Source organism: Haemorhous mexicanus, chromosome 1 (genome assembly GCF_027477595.1).
Source record: "Haemorhous mexicanus isolate bHaeMex1 chromosome 1, bHaeMex1.pri, whole genome shotgun sequence".
In the NCBI taxonomy this organism is placed as follows: Eukaryota; Metazoa; Chordata; class Aves; order Passeriformes; family Fringillidae; genus Haemorhous; species Haemorhous mexicanus.
Window position 1 is genome coordinate 14,723,982 of NC_082341.1, and position 13,103 is coordinate 14,737,084.

Here is a 13,103-nt window from a genome sequence, read left to right on the forward strand (position 1 = left end):
ACATCACTTGAAGTTTGGCCAAAAGTCAGAGAATTATGACAGTTGGAGTCTTATGAGCAGCATTTATAGTCTGTTGGAGTAGGTTTGCTGTATGTCTGTATGATTCTGAAGTGTATGGTTTGTTTTTTGCTGGGATTTTTTGTTTGCTGTATTGATGTAGTTTTTAATTATAGGTACTGATCCTAGATATTATAACTAACATCCACTGAGTGTCATGAATAACTCAATCTGCAAGAAAGCAACTGTTCAGAGGTGTCATAAAATTAAGACATCCCAATCTGGCACTGCTAACCCATGCAGTAACCTCTTTTGGCATCTCTGCCTGAGATGCAGACTAATAGCAGACGCTTGAGCATGCAAGCTGCTGAGCTGCAGCCACTACAACCACAGCAGCTCAAACCAGCTGGAAAAGTGCTCAAGAATAAGTGTTGTGCTTATAAAATGTCAGTACTGGAAGAGTATTCTCATTTTTTGATTTGCAGGTAGGAAGAGTTAAGAGCTCTGCAGATATAGGTGAAATTGTTTTAATTTACCAAAATATGGTGGAAAGTGTTGGACTTACTGTCCACATACCCTTTTTCTATAAATGTGATTCCCTGCAATATTTAATTGTATATGACTCTAAATGCTGTTTAACAGTGTTAACACTGTTTTTGCTGCAGAATTTTAAGATTTTGTGAGTTGAAGCTCTCTGTACCCAGTATTTTTTAGTTCTTTCAGAAGAAATGCTGGTTCTCTGTAAATAGTATCACACTAGTTCCAAGAACAAGAGTGTGTTTTGTTTAATCAAGGGAAACTTCTTTTACTGTAGGTCACTTTAGCCAGTATAGATGCAGAGCTTCAGAAACTTAAAGAAATGACCAACCATCAGAAGAAACGAGCTACAGAAATGATGGCCTCCTTACTAAAAGATCTTGCAGAGATTGGAATTGCAGTAGGAAATAATGATGTCAAGGTAAGAGTTAGTCACTGCTGTCTTCAGTGCCATTTCTTAAACACATGCATTGTGGATACGTGGGGACATTTTCTTAGTATGGTAAAAATTACCACCATAGGAAGCTTCATCTATATTAGTAATTTGGACATAAGCTTCTCCATTGCTTGTATTGTGACTTAATCAGGTCCCAGACAGAATTTAATTATGCATAGACAAGGAAGAGCATGCATGATTTTTTTTTTTGAAGCAGTGTTCTCATTCCTGTTATCAAACTGCTGTATGAAGTGGTCTTAATCAACAACATTGTCTTGGAAATCTAATACTGACTTAGAGTGATGATCAGGATGACACTTGTATTAAAAGCAGCATGAGGACATGAAATAAAAGATAAGTGTAGAAGATGGCTATAGCCATCTTACTTGCAGTAAGTCATTCTGAGCAGTATTAGAAATAAATTGTGAATTACATTTACTTCTTCAAGCAACTCATTGTCTTTGTACAAAGTTCTAAATAATCAATCAGAAAACTTGCATATAAGTTTGTTTTTGGTTTTTTTAAGTTCTGTGGTTTTCAGTTGAGGCTGGGCATGTGTCCTGGGCATTAAGATGCTCCAGTGCACTGTTAGTTCACTTTTGTTTTGTGAGCTTTCTAAATGTGCTATTCCACCCTTTTCAGCAGCCTGAGGGAACTGGCATGATAGATGAGGAATTCACAGTCGCAAGGCTGTACATTAGCAAAATGAAATCAGAAGTGAAAACAATGGTGAAACGTTGCAAACAGTTAGAAGGCACACAAGCTGAAAGCAATAAGAAAATGGAAGAAAATGAAAAGGAGTTGGCTGCCTGCCAGCTCAGGATCTCACAGGTAAATATTTCTCTACAGTGCACAGTGTTCTTTATAAATTAAATTCATTAACCTATCGGGGGGGAAGAAGTTGCAGGGTTTTTTTGGCACCTAGCAAAGCACACTGTGAGTGAACAGCCATAAGACTCAGCTGTTTCTTTAGTACTCTCATCAGATTGGATGCTTCTAAGTAATTCTGCATGGCAGAATGTCAGAATTCCTGCAATTTATCTGTAGCCTGCTAACGCTTTTGTAGCTCTTGTATTAAGTACTGGAGCCTGTGTGTTCTCCATCACAGGATTCTTTACAAATACAAGTCTTACAGAAGCACTGGCTAGTGGCACTCTGCCTGCTGATGCCCAGGCTGGAAGTGGGAGAGGTAATAGCAGAGTAAAATTCTAGGAGGTGTGTATAGCAGATTAAATTTATTTCTAATGTGAGAAGCTGTTTTAATGTGATTGTTAGAAAAGATAAGTAATGCGAATTCTAGCAACTATTAAAACTGTAATCTAGATATGCAGTTTAATATTTCTCTATATTGTTTTACATACAGATAATCATCTCTTTTAAAATCAGGAGATGCACGTTTCAGGGCAATCTTCTAAATACAGTGGACCTCTCTTGCCTCTGTTAGTATTTAACATTCAAACATCTCCCAGCCAAAAATGTATTTCATTCCAACCCAGAATAAAGACATTGTCTTAAAGGCTGCATTACAGATCTACTTGAGTAGTCATATTCTTCTAAGACTCTAGCTGGCACCATTTTTGTTTTGAGATGAGGTTACTTGTTGTGTAAAAAATAAGTATGAACCATTTATGCAGATATAATTCCATGGTACCTAGTTCCAAAGCAAACGAATCTTTTCATTCCACAAGCATGAAGCCAAGATCAAGTCACTGACTGAATATCTTCAGAATGTGGAACAGAAAAAGAGGCAGCTGGAAGAATCTGTGGATTCCCTTAATGAAGAATTAGTTCAACTCCGAGCACAGGGTAGGACTTGCCTCCCTACACCCACCACCACCATTTTAACAATATAGTGATAAAAATAAAGTGGGAATTGCTCTATTCTGTTTAGGTTGAGAAGTAGAGCTATAGAAAGGCTTTTTGCTGCTGAACATGTAGAATTAATCCATGGTAAAACATGTTTGCTGCTTGAAAGAACTGCTGTTGATAGGATTAAAGATGTTACTAATTTAATTAATTCTTGTGGTGGGAGGGGACTTTTTCCAAATTGTAAGGCATTGGCAAGGGAAGGGAAATCAATGCCATCATCCATGTGATTGCATATATACCTGGCTGAATTGTGTTTTTTGTTCTCTATCCCTTCTAGAAAAGGTCCATGAGATGGAGAAGGAGCACTTAAATAAGGTTCAAACTGCAAATGAAGTCAAGGCAAGTCAATTTCATTGCTTAAAAAAGAAGAAAACCCTAACAATAACCCAAATCCCCCCAGAGTGAAGCCTGGTGGTAACTCAGAGCATTTAATATGTTCTGGTTTTTTCTAATAGCAAGCTGTGGAGCAGCAAATTCAGAGCCATCGTGAGACTCATCAGAAACAAATCAGTAGCCTGAGAGATGAAGTAGATGCAAAGGAGAAGCTCATCACTGAGCTTCAAGAGTAAGTACTTGTCTTTATTTTGGTGGTGCAAATATCTCTGGACTGAGCAAGTACAGAAGCACAGTACAGTGGAAGGAAGTGGTGAGAGTTTCCTCCAGAACTGTCCTTCTGTCTTCCATTTTGTTACTGAATGGGCTGAGAGTTTCAGCTGATAAAATATTTACTTTGTGTTCAGCCAAAACCAGAAGATGATGCTTGAACAGGAACGTCTGAGAGTTGAGCATGAGAAGCTGAAAGCGACTGATCAGGAGAAAAGCAGAAAACTTCATGAGCTTACGTGAGTGATAATGAAAGTGATGCATGAAACAAATGTGTGTGGGGACACTTACTCTGTAACTAGAGACCTAATATGATGCAGTGCCTCTCACTTTAGAGCATGCTTGTTAAAGAGGCCTTCTTGAATTTTTTTAAAACCTTTGCACTGCATGAATACATAAAATAGGAAGCAAAATTATGAAATATATGAAGGCCGCACCTGGGTTTTTTTATTATTATGCTATGGATTGGAGTAATTAACTTTTCAATTTGCAGCTAAGTATTGCATTCTGTAAGACTGCAAGAGTCTTCTAACAATTCCCCTTACTCTTTTGGTGGTTCTTGTGTTCCCTTAATCTTTTTATGGTTCTTATGTGATTTGACTTGTTAGGTGGCTCTAATTGGTTTATTCTTAAAATTAAACAGTTGCATGCTTCATTGATTGACTAAGTACAATGTGTTAGTGAATTGGAGACTTGAAAGTTTGTGGAAAATGGACACAAGTCAAACTCCAAAAGAATTCTCAGCTTCTAGAAATCTGGCCTTAATCTCCTGGAAATCTTTCTAAGTGTATCAGTTGTAACCCCTTCCTGGTGCATACAAATTTATCTTTATAGGAGCTAAAAATACATTCTACTTAAAAGTACTCTTTGAAAAGTTCTTTTTGGCTATGTTTAAAACACACAGTGGTTTTCAGGTGTTTTTATCATGGTATTTGAAGTAATCAGAGGGACCTGACTGATCTGTGCTGGTAACCAAGAAGCAATGCTTGCGTTTTGTTTTTTTTTTACCTTTTTGTTTATTTGTTTGTTCTGTTTAACTGAAAAAAAAATTTAACAGTACTTGGTCTTGTGATTTTATCTTATTTTGATTTATTTATCTGACACAATGATTACAAAACTTACATTAACTACAATAGGTTTTCTTGTAAGATTTGCTGTACATACCACATTACTTCTATTTCAGTTTGTAGGCTCGGTTACATCTAGCACTGATCACTTTAAAGCACCTGCTGTATAGATACATTCCTCTTCAAAAGATTTGCAAAGAAGTTCTAAAAATTGTATTCTTTGTCCTTCCCCAGACTTTTTGAATCCAGTTGTTTTCCACTGAATGTCATAAATGTGCATGACAAATGACAGACCAGGAACAATGCAGATTCTTCACTTAAATTTTTTCAATTTGAAGTTACAGAAGATGCCTGGAACTATTTATCCAGAGACATCTGGAAAATGAATAGACAGTGACATTATTTAGAATATTTTATTAGATCAAATGTTTGCTCTTTTTACTGTGAACTGGTAGTGAAACTGACTGAGTAAGGAGAAATTCCAAGAGGAAAAGAAGCTTTTTTAACTACTTAACAGGAACACTTCATTTTTGTGCAGTCCTTGGCCTTTCTATTCCAATCTCAGGTCATAAAAAGAAAAATCCACATTCCTTTCTTGTATTCTGTCATCTTGGTAACTGCACTGACTTACAGTTCTGAGAAAGAACATTTCCTGTGCAGAAAATGCTTTCACTTTAACTGGCAAGACACTGAAGCTCTGTACACAGATAATCATCAGGTTCTGTTCCTGTACACTGACACTGTTGTTTATGATGCTGGTTTTGCCAACGTGTTGAGAGTGAGGTGTTAAAGAAAACAAAGAAAATTTTTAATCTGGCACGTGATACTTATCTCAGCTGGTCACAGCTAAGAACATTTGTGGAATAAGATCTCCCCAAATATTCACTCCAAAGTGGACTCTGAGAGTTTTGTCTTTTACTATTCTAGAAACTTTTATAATTTATGTATCTGAATGTACTTGTTTGTATTCAATATTAAAAGTACATCCCTCTTCTCCTTTTGCAACTCCCTCAGTCCCACCATCTCCATGCCATACAGATTTCTGAGTGTCATCTGTTGGTTACATCTTTATTTAAGACTTGAACCAAAATACTTTTTTCATTTGTACCATAGAGTGTTAATTACTCTAGTCCTCTAAAAGAAAATTTCTAATTTTTCTAGGATATTTCAGGAACAATTTATTCTCTTTTAGGGTTATGCAGGACAGACGGGAACAGGCGAGGCAAGATTTAAAGGGTTTGGAAGAGACTGTGGTAAGAGTCAGAATATATTCCAAAGCAAATGTCAATATTTCTCTTTTTTTTTTTTCTTTCAGAGTTTGTTTGGGTTGTTTTGTTAATTTCTTGTCCTTAACTGTAGGCAAAAGAACTCCAGACTCTTCACAATCTTCGGAAGCTGTTTGTTCAAGATCTGGCTACTAGAGTGAAAAAGGTAATGTGGTGCTGTAGTTAAACTTGTTGTTTCTGAGAATTGAATTGAATTTCAGTTTAGAACCAAGTTAGGAGCTGATATTTATTTGATTTAATTTTTGTGGCTTGATCTTAATATGCAAGTTCAGATTTGTACTCAGCCTCCTGTCTCCCTCCTCCTGCCTTTGTTGCTGCAGAGTGCTGAGATCGACTCAGATGATACAGGAGGCAGTGCTGCACAGAAACAGAAGATTTCCTTCCTGGAGAATAATCTTGAGCAGCTTACAAAGGTTCACAAGCAGGTACAGTGAGACTTCATTTCAAAATTCTCTACTCCAGATCTGTTATTAGAGAAGCAACTGTCTATTGGTCATAAAATAACTTTTATAAGTAAGTACCTCGACATCTTAAGTGTGTCTCTTGATATAGGACAACCTTAGTCTATTATTTTGTAACATAAATTAATTAGCTGTTTTAAATACATGTGGGTGTATAATAAAATAGCTGCATTTAATCAGAAAGGGATCCAGGTTCATGTTTAGACTGCATATATGAGTCTAGGGCTGCTTGCCTGTCTCAGATGGAAGAGGGTAGCAGGTTCTTCCACAGTAACTGATTTTGCAAATGACAGTCAATGTCACTGACCTCCAGAGATTTACTAAAAGCTTAAGCAAAGTTAGTCTAGTAAGCCTACTGCTTTTCCTCTTTAGGGGTGAGGAGGGTATTTGGTTAGCTCTCCCTATGAAGGGAGATACCAAGCAAATAATCACTTCTGGTTTTGTAGCTGGTACGTGATAATGCTGATCTGCGCTGCGAACTTCCTAAACTGGAGAAGCGACTTAGAGCTACAGCTGAAAGAGTTAAAGCTCTGGAGTCTGCGCTGAAGGAGGCCAAAGAGAACGCTTCTCGTGATCGCAAGCGCTACCAGCAAGAAGTAGATCGTATAAAGGAAGCTGTAAGATCCAAGAATATGGCCAGAAGAGGACATTCGGCACAAATTGGTGAGTAAAGAATCCCCTACCTCCAAAGCTTCATCTCTCCTACTTTTTTTTTTGTTTTGTTTTTGTGTATATGTGTGTCTTTCAGCCCTGATTGAAACTGCACATATCAGTGTGATCTATTTTCTACTGTAAGTTATATTTTGGTTAACAGACTGTGTGTGGAGGTGGTACTTTATGGTTGTTTGGCTTTTTATTTATTTTATTTGGCTTTGGAAAAGGCTTACAACCTAGATTTCTATCCTGAATATGTTACATTTCCTAGAAGAAACAGTACACTGCATGTGAGTATTAATCTCTTAGATGATTCCAATTCCATTCCAATTTCTAAGACTAAATACGTATTTCAACGGAACAAGAAAGATCAAGCCCTTGCCCTCAACAACAATAACAACAAAAGTGACCTGTTCTTACAGGTCAGACAGAAACCCGCAATAGGGGAGGAGCAGACAGAAACCCGCAATATCTAAAGATCCTTAATTACCTTTTTAGTTCTTTGTTCCAAAACATACTGTATTCCCAGCTCTCTCTAGAGGAAAATAACAGAAGAACAAATGGAAAGGTGGAGGCAAAAGAGTCATATTCCTCTGCTCTTCCACCTGCCATTACTCTGTTGAGTGCTGAGAATGAAGGTGTGTGACCCGTGGAGAACTTCACTCTGCACATTACACTACAGCTATAGAACTGAAAGGCTTCAGTCATCTATATACTTCTCTTAAATGTTCATATGACTAAAATGAGTGTTGCAGTTAAATTTTGCTCATGTTCTGCTGGTCTGCAAATAGCTGTTGTAAAATAATTAAAAGGTTTTGGTCACATCAAGTGGCAGCTTGCAGACAGCTGCTTTTGTGTCTTAATTTTCTCTCAAGTGGTCCGAAAGGTACCAAATAATTCTCTAGTGTCTCACCTGAGGTACACAGCCTCTTGTGATTAAATGTCTAGATGAACTAGTCATGTCTTCCTGGAGATCATTTTCCTATAAGGCAGTAATCGAGAAGTGTTTCTCTGCTGCAGCTGCTGCCTGTAGGTTCTTTTTTGCCTGCTGAAATTTTAAGTGCTTCTCTTTAATATTACAGAATTTGGTGAAGTCCTACACATACATTATGCATGTTCTGTTAAGAGCTAAGTGCAAAACTGATTGAAAATACAGTTTATTAAGTGTATGCAGCTTATGAACAACCTATTGAAACTGCTGGATTTGTACTTTGGCTATAGGGCAAGTTTTATTTTTATGTGGTGGTAGGTTGATGAAGCAGTGTTATCTGGGGAATATTGGTACACAGAACCACCTGCAGAGAGAGTAACTAGTGACTTTATCAATAAGTAGATGTGGGAAGGACAGCAAGTATGATTCCTTACCGATACATAACTCTCAGGAAGCTGTCTTAGTGTTGTGTCTTACTTGAGTTCTTATTGCCAAAAAAAAGGATTCATAGAAGATAATACATTAGGTGAGACAGATAATTCTTGTGAAGATAATCCTTATCAGAAGCTTTGCAAGCTTTAACAGGGAACAATAAAAGCAAAACCTTGTCTATTCTCCAGGGTTTGTTGTAGTTGACACTAATCTGTTACGTTCTCAGAATGCTATCCTCTAAACTTGTTTTCTTATTCAAAGTGCATTCAGTTGTGACTATTACATTTGGCTAATGATATCCGTAAATTTGAATAATCCAGGGTATTGTTGTGTGTATATTCGTAAGCCACATTTCTTGTCATGCAGCTAAGCCTATCCGCCCTGGCCAGCATCCAGCAGCTTCTCCAACTCATCCAAGTGCAATTCGCGGTGGAGGTGCGTTCACTCAGAACAGCCAGCCAGTTGTGCTGCGCGGAGGTGGACGGCAAGACAAAGTGTAAGTTTGTCCTGTAGCATTTTTTAAAATGTGTCATCAAACTACTTTGTGTTAGGTTTATTACAGTTCATTCTGTGGCATAAAGTCACTTGAATAGTCAGATTAACTCCTCCTTTTTGCAGAATTTTATAGCCAGTGGAATGGTATAATGTACACCTGACTAAAGATGCAGCTGCTTTTTTTCTTAAATGTGTTTGTTGTAAAATGGTAATTCTGATGGTGTTCTGCAGGAGTAGAACAAAATGTGGAAACAATCCATTGGAGATGGTTACCAGTCAAAGACAGTAGCCACTGTTTGAGAAAGGATTGGATATTTTAAGTTCTTTTGGCTTGCTAATATCTTTTGAAATACGGTTTTCTTCAGGAAAACATTTGATGATGAAGTAAAATTTACCGTATTTTTACATGTTATTTATTTACTTTTCTTACTGTGTTTGCACACTGCTTTGTGTGTCAGTGATTTGGAATTATTTAACAGAAGAATTCATGTCCTCATCTGGTAAACTTAAAATGTTAGCCTAGCTAAAATGTAGTTACAGTAATTGAAATTAAATGTGCGCTTACTTTAAAACATCTCTGATCTCCAAAGTAATTACTTGTTGCATGGTATTTAATATGTTTAAGTTGCTTTACAGAAACATCTCTTATTAATTAATATTTGCTTTATAGTTGATCTGTTGTTCACCTAAAAGTAATGCTGTATTCTGTTGTCATCTTCACTTTTAAATGTGTCTATAAATGTCTTGTAGACATTCCCTTAGTTAATTATCTGCATCTTCAGTTTGAAATACATCTAAAATGGGGTGGGGTGCTTGAAATCTGGGTGCTCCTCTTCTGAAGGGCTTCAGAACAGCTTATATCAGTCTTGTTTCTGTTTGTTTCTTTTCATTAGCTGACTGACCTTTCCAAGTTTTCTCTCCAATTCGGAGAAAACAGGGCTATAGTACTAGTCAGGGTACCTGGTTCTGTTCAGAAATCTCTCTTAGTAAATAAGAGGTTGAACTGATGGGTACTTCAGCCTTGAATAACATTTGCCTTGAATGACCAAGGAGTTGCCACTAGCCAGGAATAGCAGCACCAGTCGTGGGAAATCGAGCTGGGCTCTAAGTGGTTTCTGTCTGTAATGTTTACTCCATTATTGCAATCCAAATTGCATACCTAGTCAGTTTGTGGTGCTGTAAAATCGTTGGTAGCAGACAGCATTGCTTAAATACTTTGTGTGTTGTGTGATTTCTTATTTTAAAGTGGGTTTTCTATTAGCACTTATCTGAGTGGTTTAAGAACTGGGCTCTTAAAGGTCATGTAAATAGTGGTGTGGTCTACTGTAAATGTAAATAACTTTGCTTTTTTGTCTTAACTCTGTGATTTTTTTTTTTTCATTTACAGTTGCTGAAAAGTAAATGCAGCATGAGGAGGATTGGATATTGTGTAGAGGGAGTCATTCCATGACAATAATCTCTCCTTTTGGGGACTGTAGGATTATTTTTTGAAAATTGTATAAATTATACCTGGCCTGTACAGCTCTTCCCCCTTCTACAAATTCTGCTAACTGATTCCCAAAAAAAACCAACTAGAGTGCAATTTTGGCGTCTTGAAAAATGACATGTTACTTAAAGTGTAGCTCTGCTTATTACACAGTTTGTCTTTCATGTCTTAAATTTAGTCTGCACTGTGCCAAGCTGAATGTACGTTGAGAAAAATCTTAGTTCAAATTTTCTAGTTTAATTTGTGTACATCTTATTGTCTTAGGGAATGTGCAACAGTGTTTAAGTATACTTTCATTTTTATCACTTCACATAACACTACATGTCCCACTGAATTAGGGCGGCACTCTGCATTACAGTGTTCTTTTGGAATGCTGCATAGAGCATTGGAACTAACTGTGTTTGGACAGTGTGAGGATCCTGAAGTGCTGACACGGCTGCCTCGAGGCACCACCGACCTAAAGAGTTGGGTGAGAGCAAGGCTCTGTAACTGTTATCTCAGCCAGTGCCCAGCCAGCGGGTGACGTAGAATTAAATACTGTACAGAAATAAGAGTAAACCTGAGTTTACAAAAAAGACTTTGGCAATGGATTTCCCATCTGTCCTGTTCCTGGTTCTGCACACAGTACAGTCTGGTGGAGTGAAAACATTCTGCTTCATTCTGATGAGCCTGTCTGTCCATTTGTCTGTATCTGTGACGGTTCACTTTCACTATTTTGTAATAGTGAAATGAGGGCAATCTAAACTGTAACTTTATATTCCATTACATACAGTACTGGAATTTTTGACTAAAATTTTAATTTTCAATTTAAAAAGCCTTTTTCTGCAACAGGCCAATGAATTCAGATACATAAATAAAGGACACAACTTTTTAAAATTGATGTATCCAGAAATGCCAGAGGCATGTGTTTAAAATAACAATAAAATAAAGTGCTACCCTGAATTGTATTTGTAATTCATTTGTAAGTAGGTATACGAAATGTCCAAAGTAGTAGTTGTTGAATATTTTTCTTCTCTTTGCAATAAAGTCCTGTAAAGTGGCTAACAAAACAAAACATGGGGGGTTGATTTTTTTGTTTGTTTGTTTGTTTGTTTTGAGCTCCGGTACTCTCACTGAGCTGAATCCGGGGTTTAAAGTTCTATAGTATAATTTACTTAACTTATTCGTAGGGTTTAGCCACTATAATTTTTAGGACAGCCTTCTTATGTATAGAAATTAGCTAGTTACCAGGTCTTTAAGAAAGAAGAAACTTAGTATTGCTGGAAGAATTCAATGAGTTTTTTAGACTTGGTTGATACAACTTTTTGTTCTGGCTTGAGTTTTTTGCTGGGTATTCAGTTATTGTGGAAACAGTAGAAACTCTGTGACTGTTCAGACAGCAAATCACTTTCAATTTTTATATTTTAAAATAGGCAAAATATTTATATTATGATGGAGTATAGTCAAATTTTAGACCTTGAACCACTTTTTTTCTATATCTACAGTAGTCTGATTTTTTAGTAGTTTGATTTTTAAAGGTTGAGTATATCAGTTGGAAATCCCACTATTTTGGAGTTCTCAGCTTTTAAGACAGTTTTTTTCCACTAAGGCCGCCAAACACTCCAAACTTGCAGTTGTTTTAGAGCACAGTTGAAGGCAGCATAATGAGGGAAAAAAATAAAGAAACTTAATTAATTAATTAAATTTCTCATCATGGAATCAGCACTGTCCATTATCTTTCTCAATGTTAACTACAGGTTTTCAGGCCTTCATTTGTCAATGTGCAATCATAAAAACAAAACAACACACTCAAGTGAAGCAGGATTTTTTTTCTCATGCCTGTGAATGAGGGTTTCATTCCTGTAGGTAATTGTCATGGGTTTTGGTGCTGAAAATTGCTGTGTTTAAAAAATTAGATTAAATAGTAACTAGAGTGTAGCTCAGTGTACATCACCTTTTTATATTTAAACTTTTTTTTATTTTAAACCTTTTATGAAGTTTACCAAGAACTGCCTCTTAAAATGTAAAAAATGAAAAAAACCACACAACTTTGTGCTTTCTGGTTTGGCTGTCATAGGTCAGCCAGACAGGAAAATTACTGTATTTTGTAAATGAAAGTATTCAGTCTATACAGGGAATGTTCAACACTGCTATTTCGACTTGCAGTCTTTGAGTGGTTCTTATTTTTTTGTTCCTCTAGATCATATTTTTAAAAGATGGTTTAGGATAGGAACTTGGTGAAATAATATTTATTTCTGGTGAACAACTAAATTATTTACATAACTTAAATGCTGACTCACTACTGTGTGTAACTCTAAATTTGACATGAGGACAAGTCTACCTGTGGAATCTGATTTAACTTCAGTACACTTAAGATGCATTAAAACAATTGGTTTGGGGAAGACGCCATATAGTTTTAACTTACCTGCATGCTGTAAATGTATTTGTGTTTAAATAAAGAGGAGAAAAATCTTTGAACTTCTTGTGCATTTATTCCATTTATTTTCTCTACATGTGGTGATGCAACAATCTTCTCCAGGTGTGTTGTGTTGTGCTTGGGGCTCTCCTGAGTGTGGTGGCAGTTGTCTGTATGGTGGAGCTCAAAGCTCTCTTTTTATCCACATGCTTAGACAGTTGTTTCCAGAATCCATGTAAACTTGGCTGGAAAGGAACTACCATGAGTTATCACTTGTATTGTGAACCTCTCTTTTCTTAAACTTGGTGTCTGCTGATAAACAACTTCTGGATAATTTCCACTGAAAAAGATTTAGCTAGATGTATAGCTTTGATCTACAAATATATACATATATAGAAAAAGCAGAAAGGAGGTAATGATTTAAGTCTGCCAGTACAGTTACTGTAAAAGCAAA

General features: G+C 36.6%; 1 protein-coding gene across 1 annotated transcript in view; it reads left to right on the top strand.

Moving 5' to 3' along the window:
- The window catches only part of KIF5B (kinesin family member 5B), a 34,007-nt gene extending 21,296 nt beyond the window's left edge, over nucleotides 1-12,711 (top strand). Inside the window, exons 15-26 of the mRNA XM_059840422.1 lie at nucleotides 812-955; nucleotides 1,613-1,801; nucleotides 2,659-2,776; nucleotides 3,117-3,178; nucleotides 3,295-3,404; nucleotides 3,580-3,681; nucleotides 5,702-5,762; nucleotides 5,869-5,940; nucleotides 6,116-6,220; nucleotides 6,703-6,919; nucleotides 8,640-8,769; nucleotides 10,156-12,711. Of these exons, the coding sequence (XP_059696405.1) occupies nucleotides 812-955; nucleotides 1,613-1,801; nucleotides 2,659-2,776; nucleotides 3,117-3,178; nucleotides 3,295-3,404; nucleotides 3,580-3,681; nucleotides 5,702-5,762; nucleotides 5,869-5,940; nucleotides 6,116-6,220; nucleotides 6,703-6,919; nucleotides 8,640-8,769; nucleotides 10,156-10,162 (1,317 nt within the window). The 3' untranslated portion in view covers nucleotides 10,163-12,711. The remainder of the gene's footprint in view (nucleotides 1-811; nucleotides 956-1,612; nucleotides 1,802-2,658; nucleotides 2,777-3,116; nucleotides 3,179-3,294; nucleotides 3,405-3,579; nucleotides 3,682-5,701; nucleotides 5,763-5,868; nucleotides 5,941-6,115; nucleotides 6,221-6,702; nucleotides 6,920-8,639; nucleotides 8,770-10,155) is intronic.
- Nucleotides 12,712-13,103: the final 392 nt, after the last annotated feature.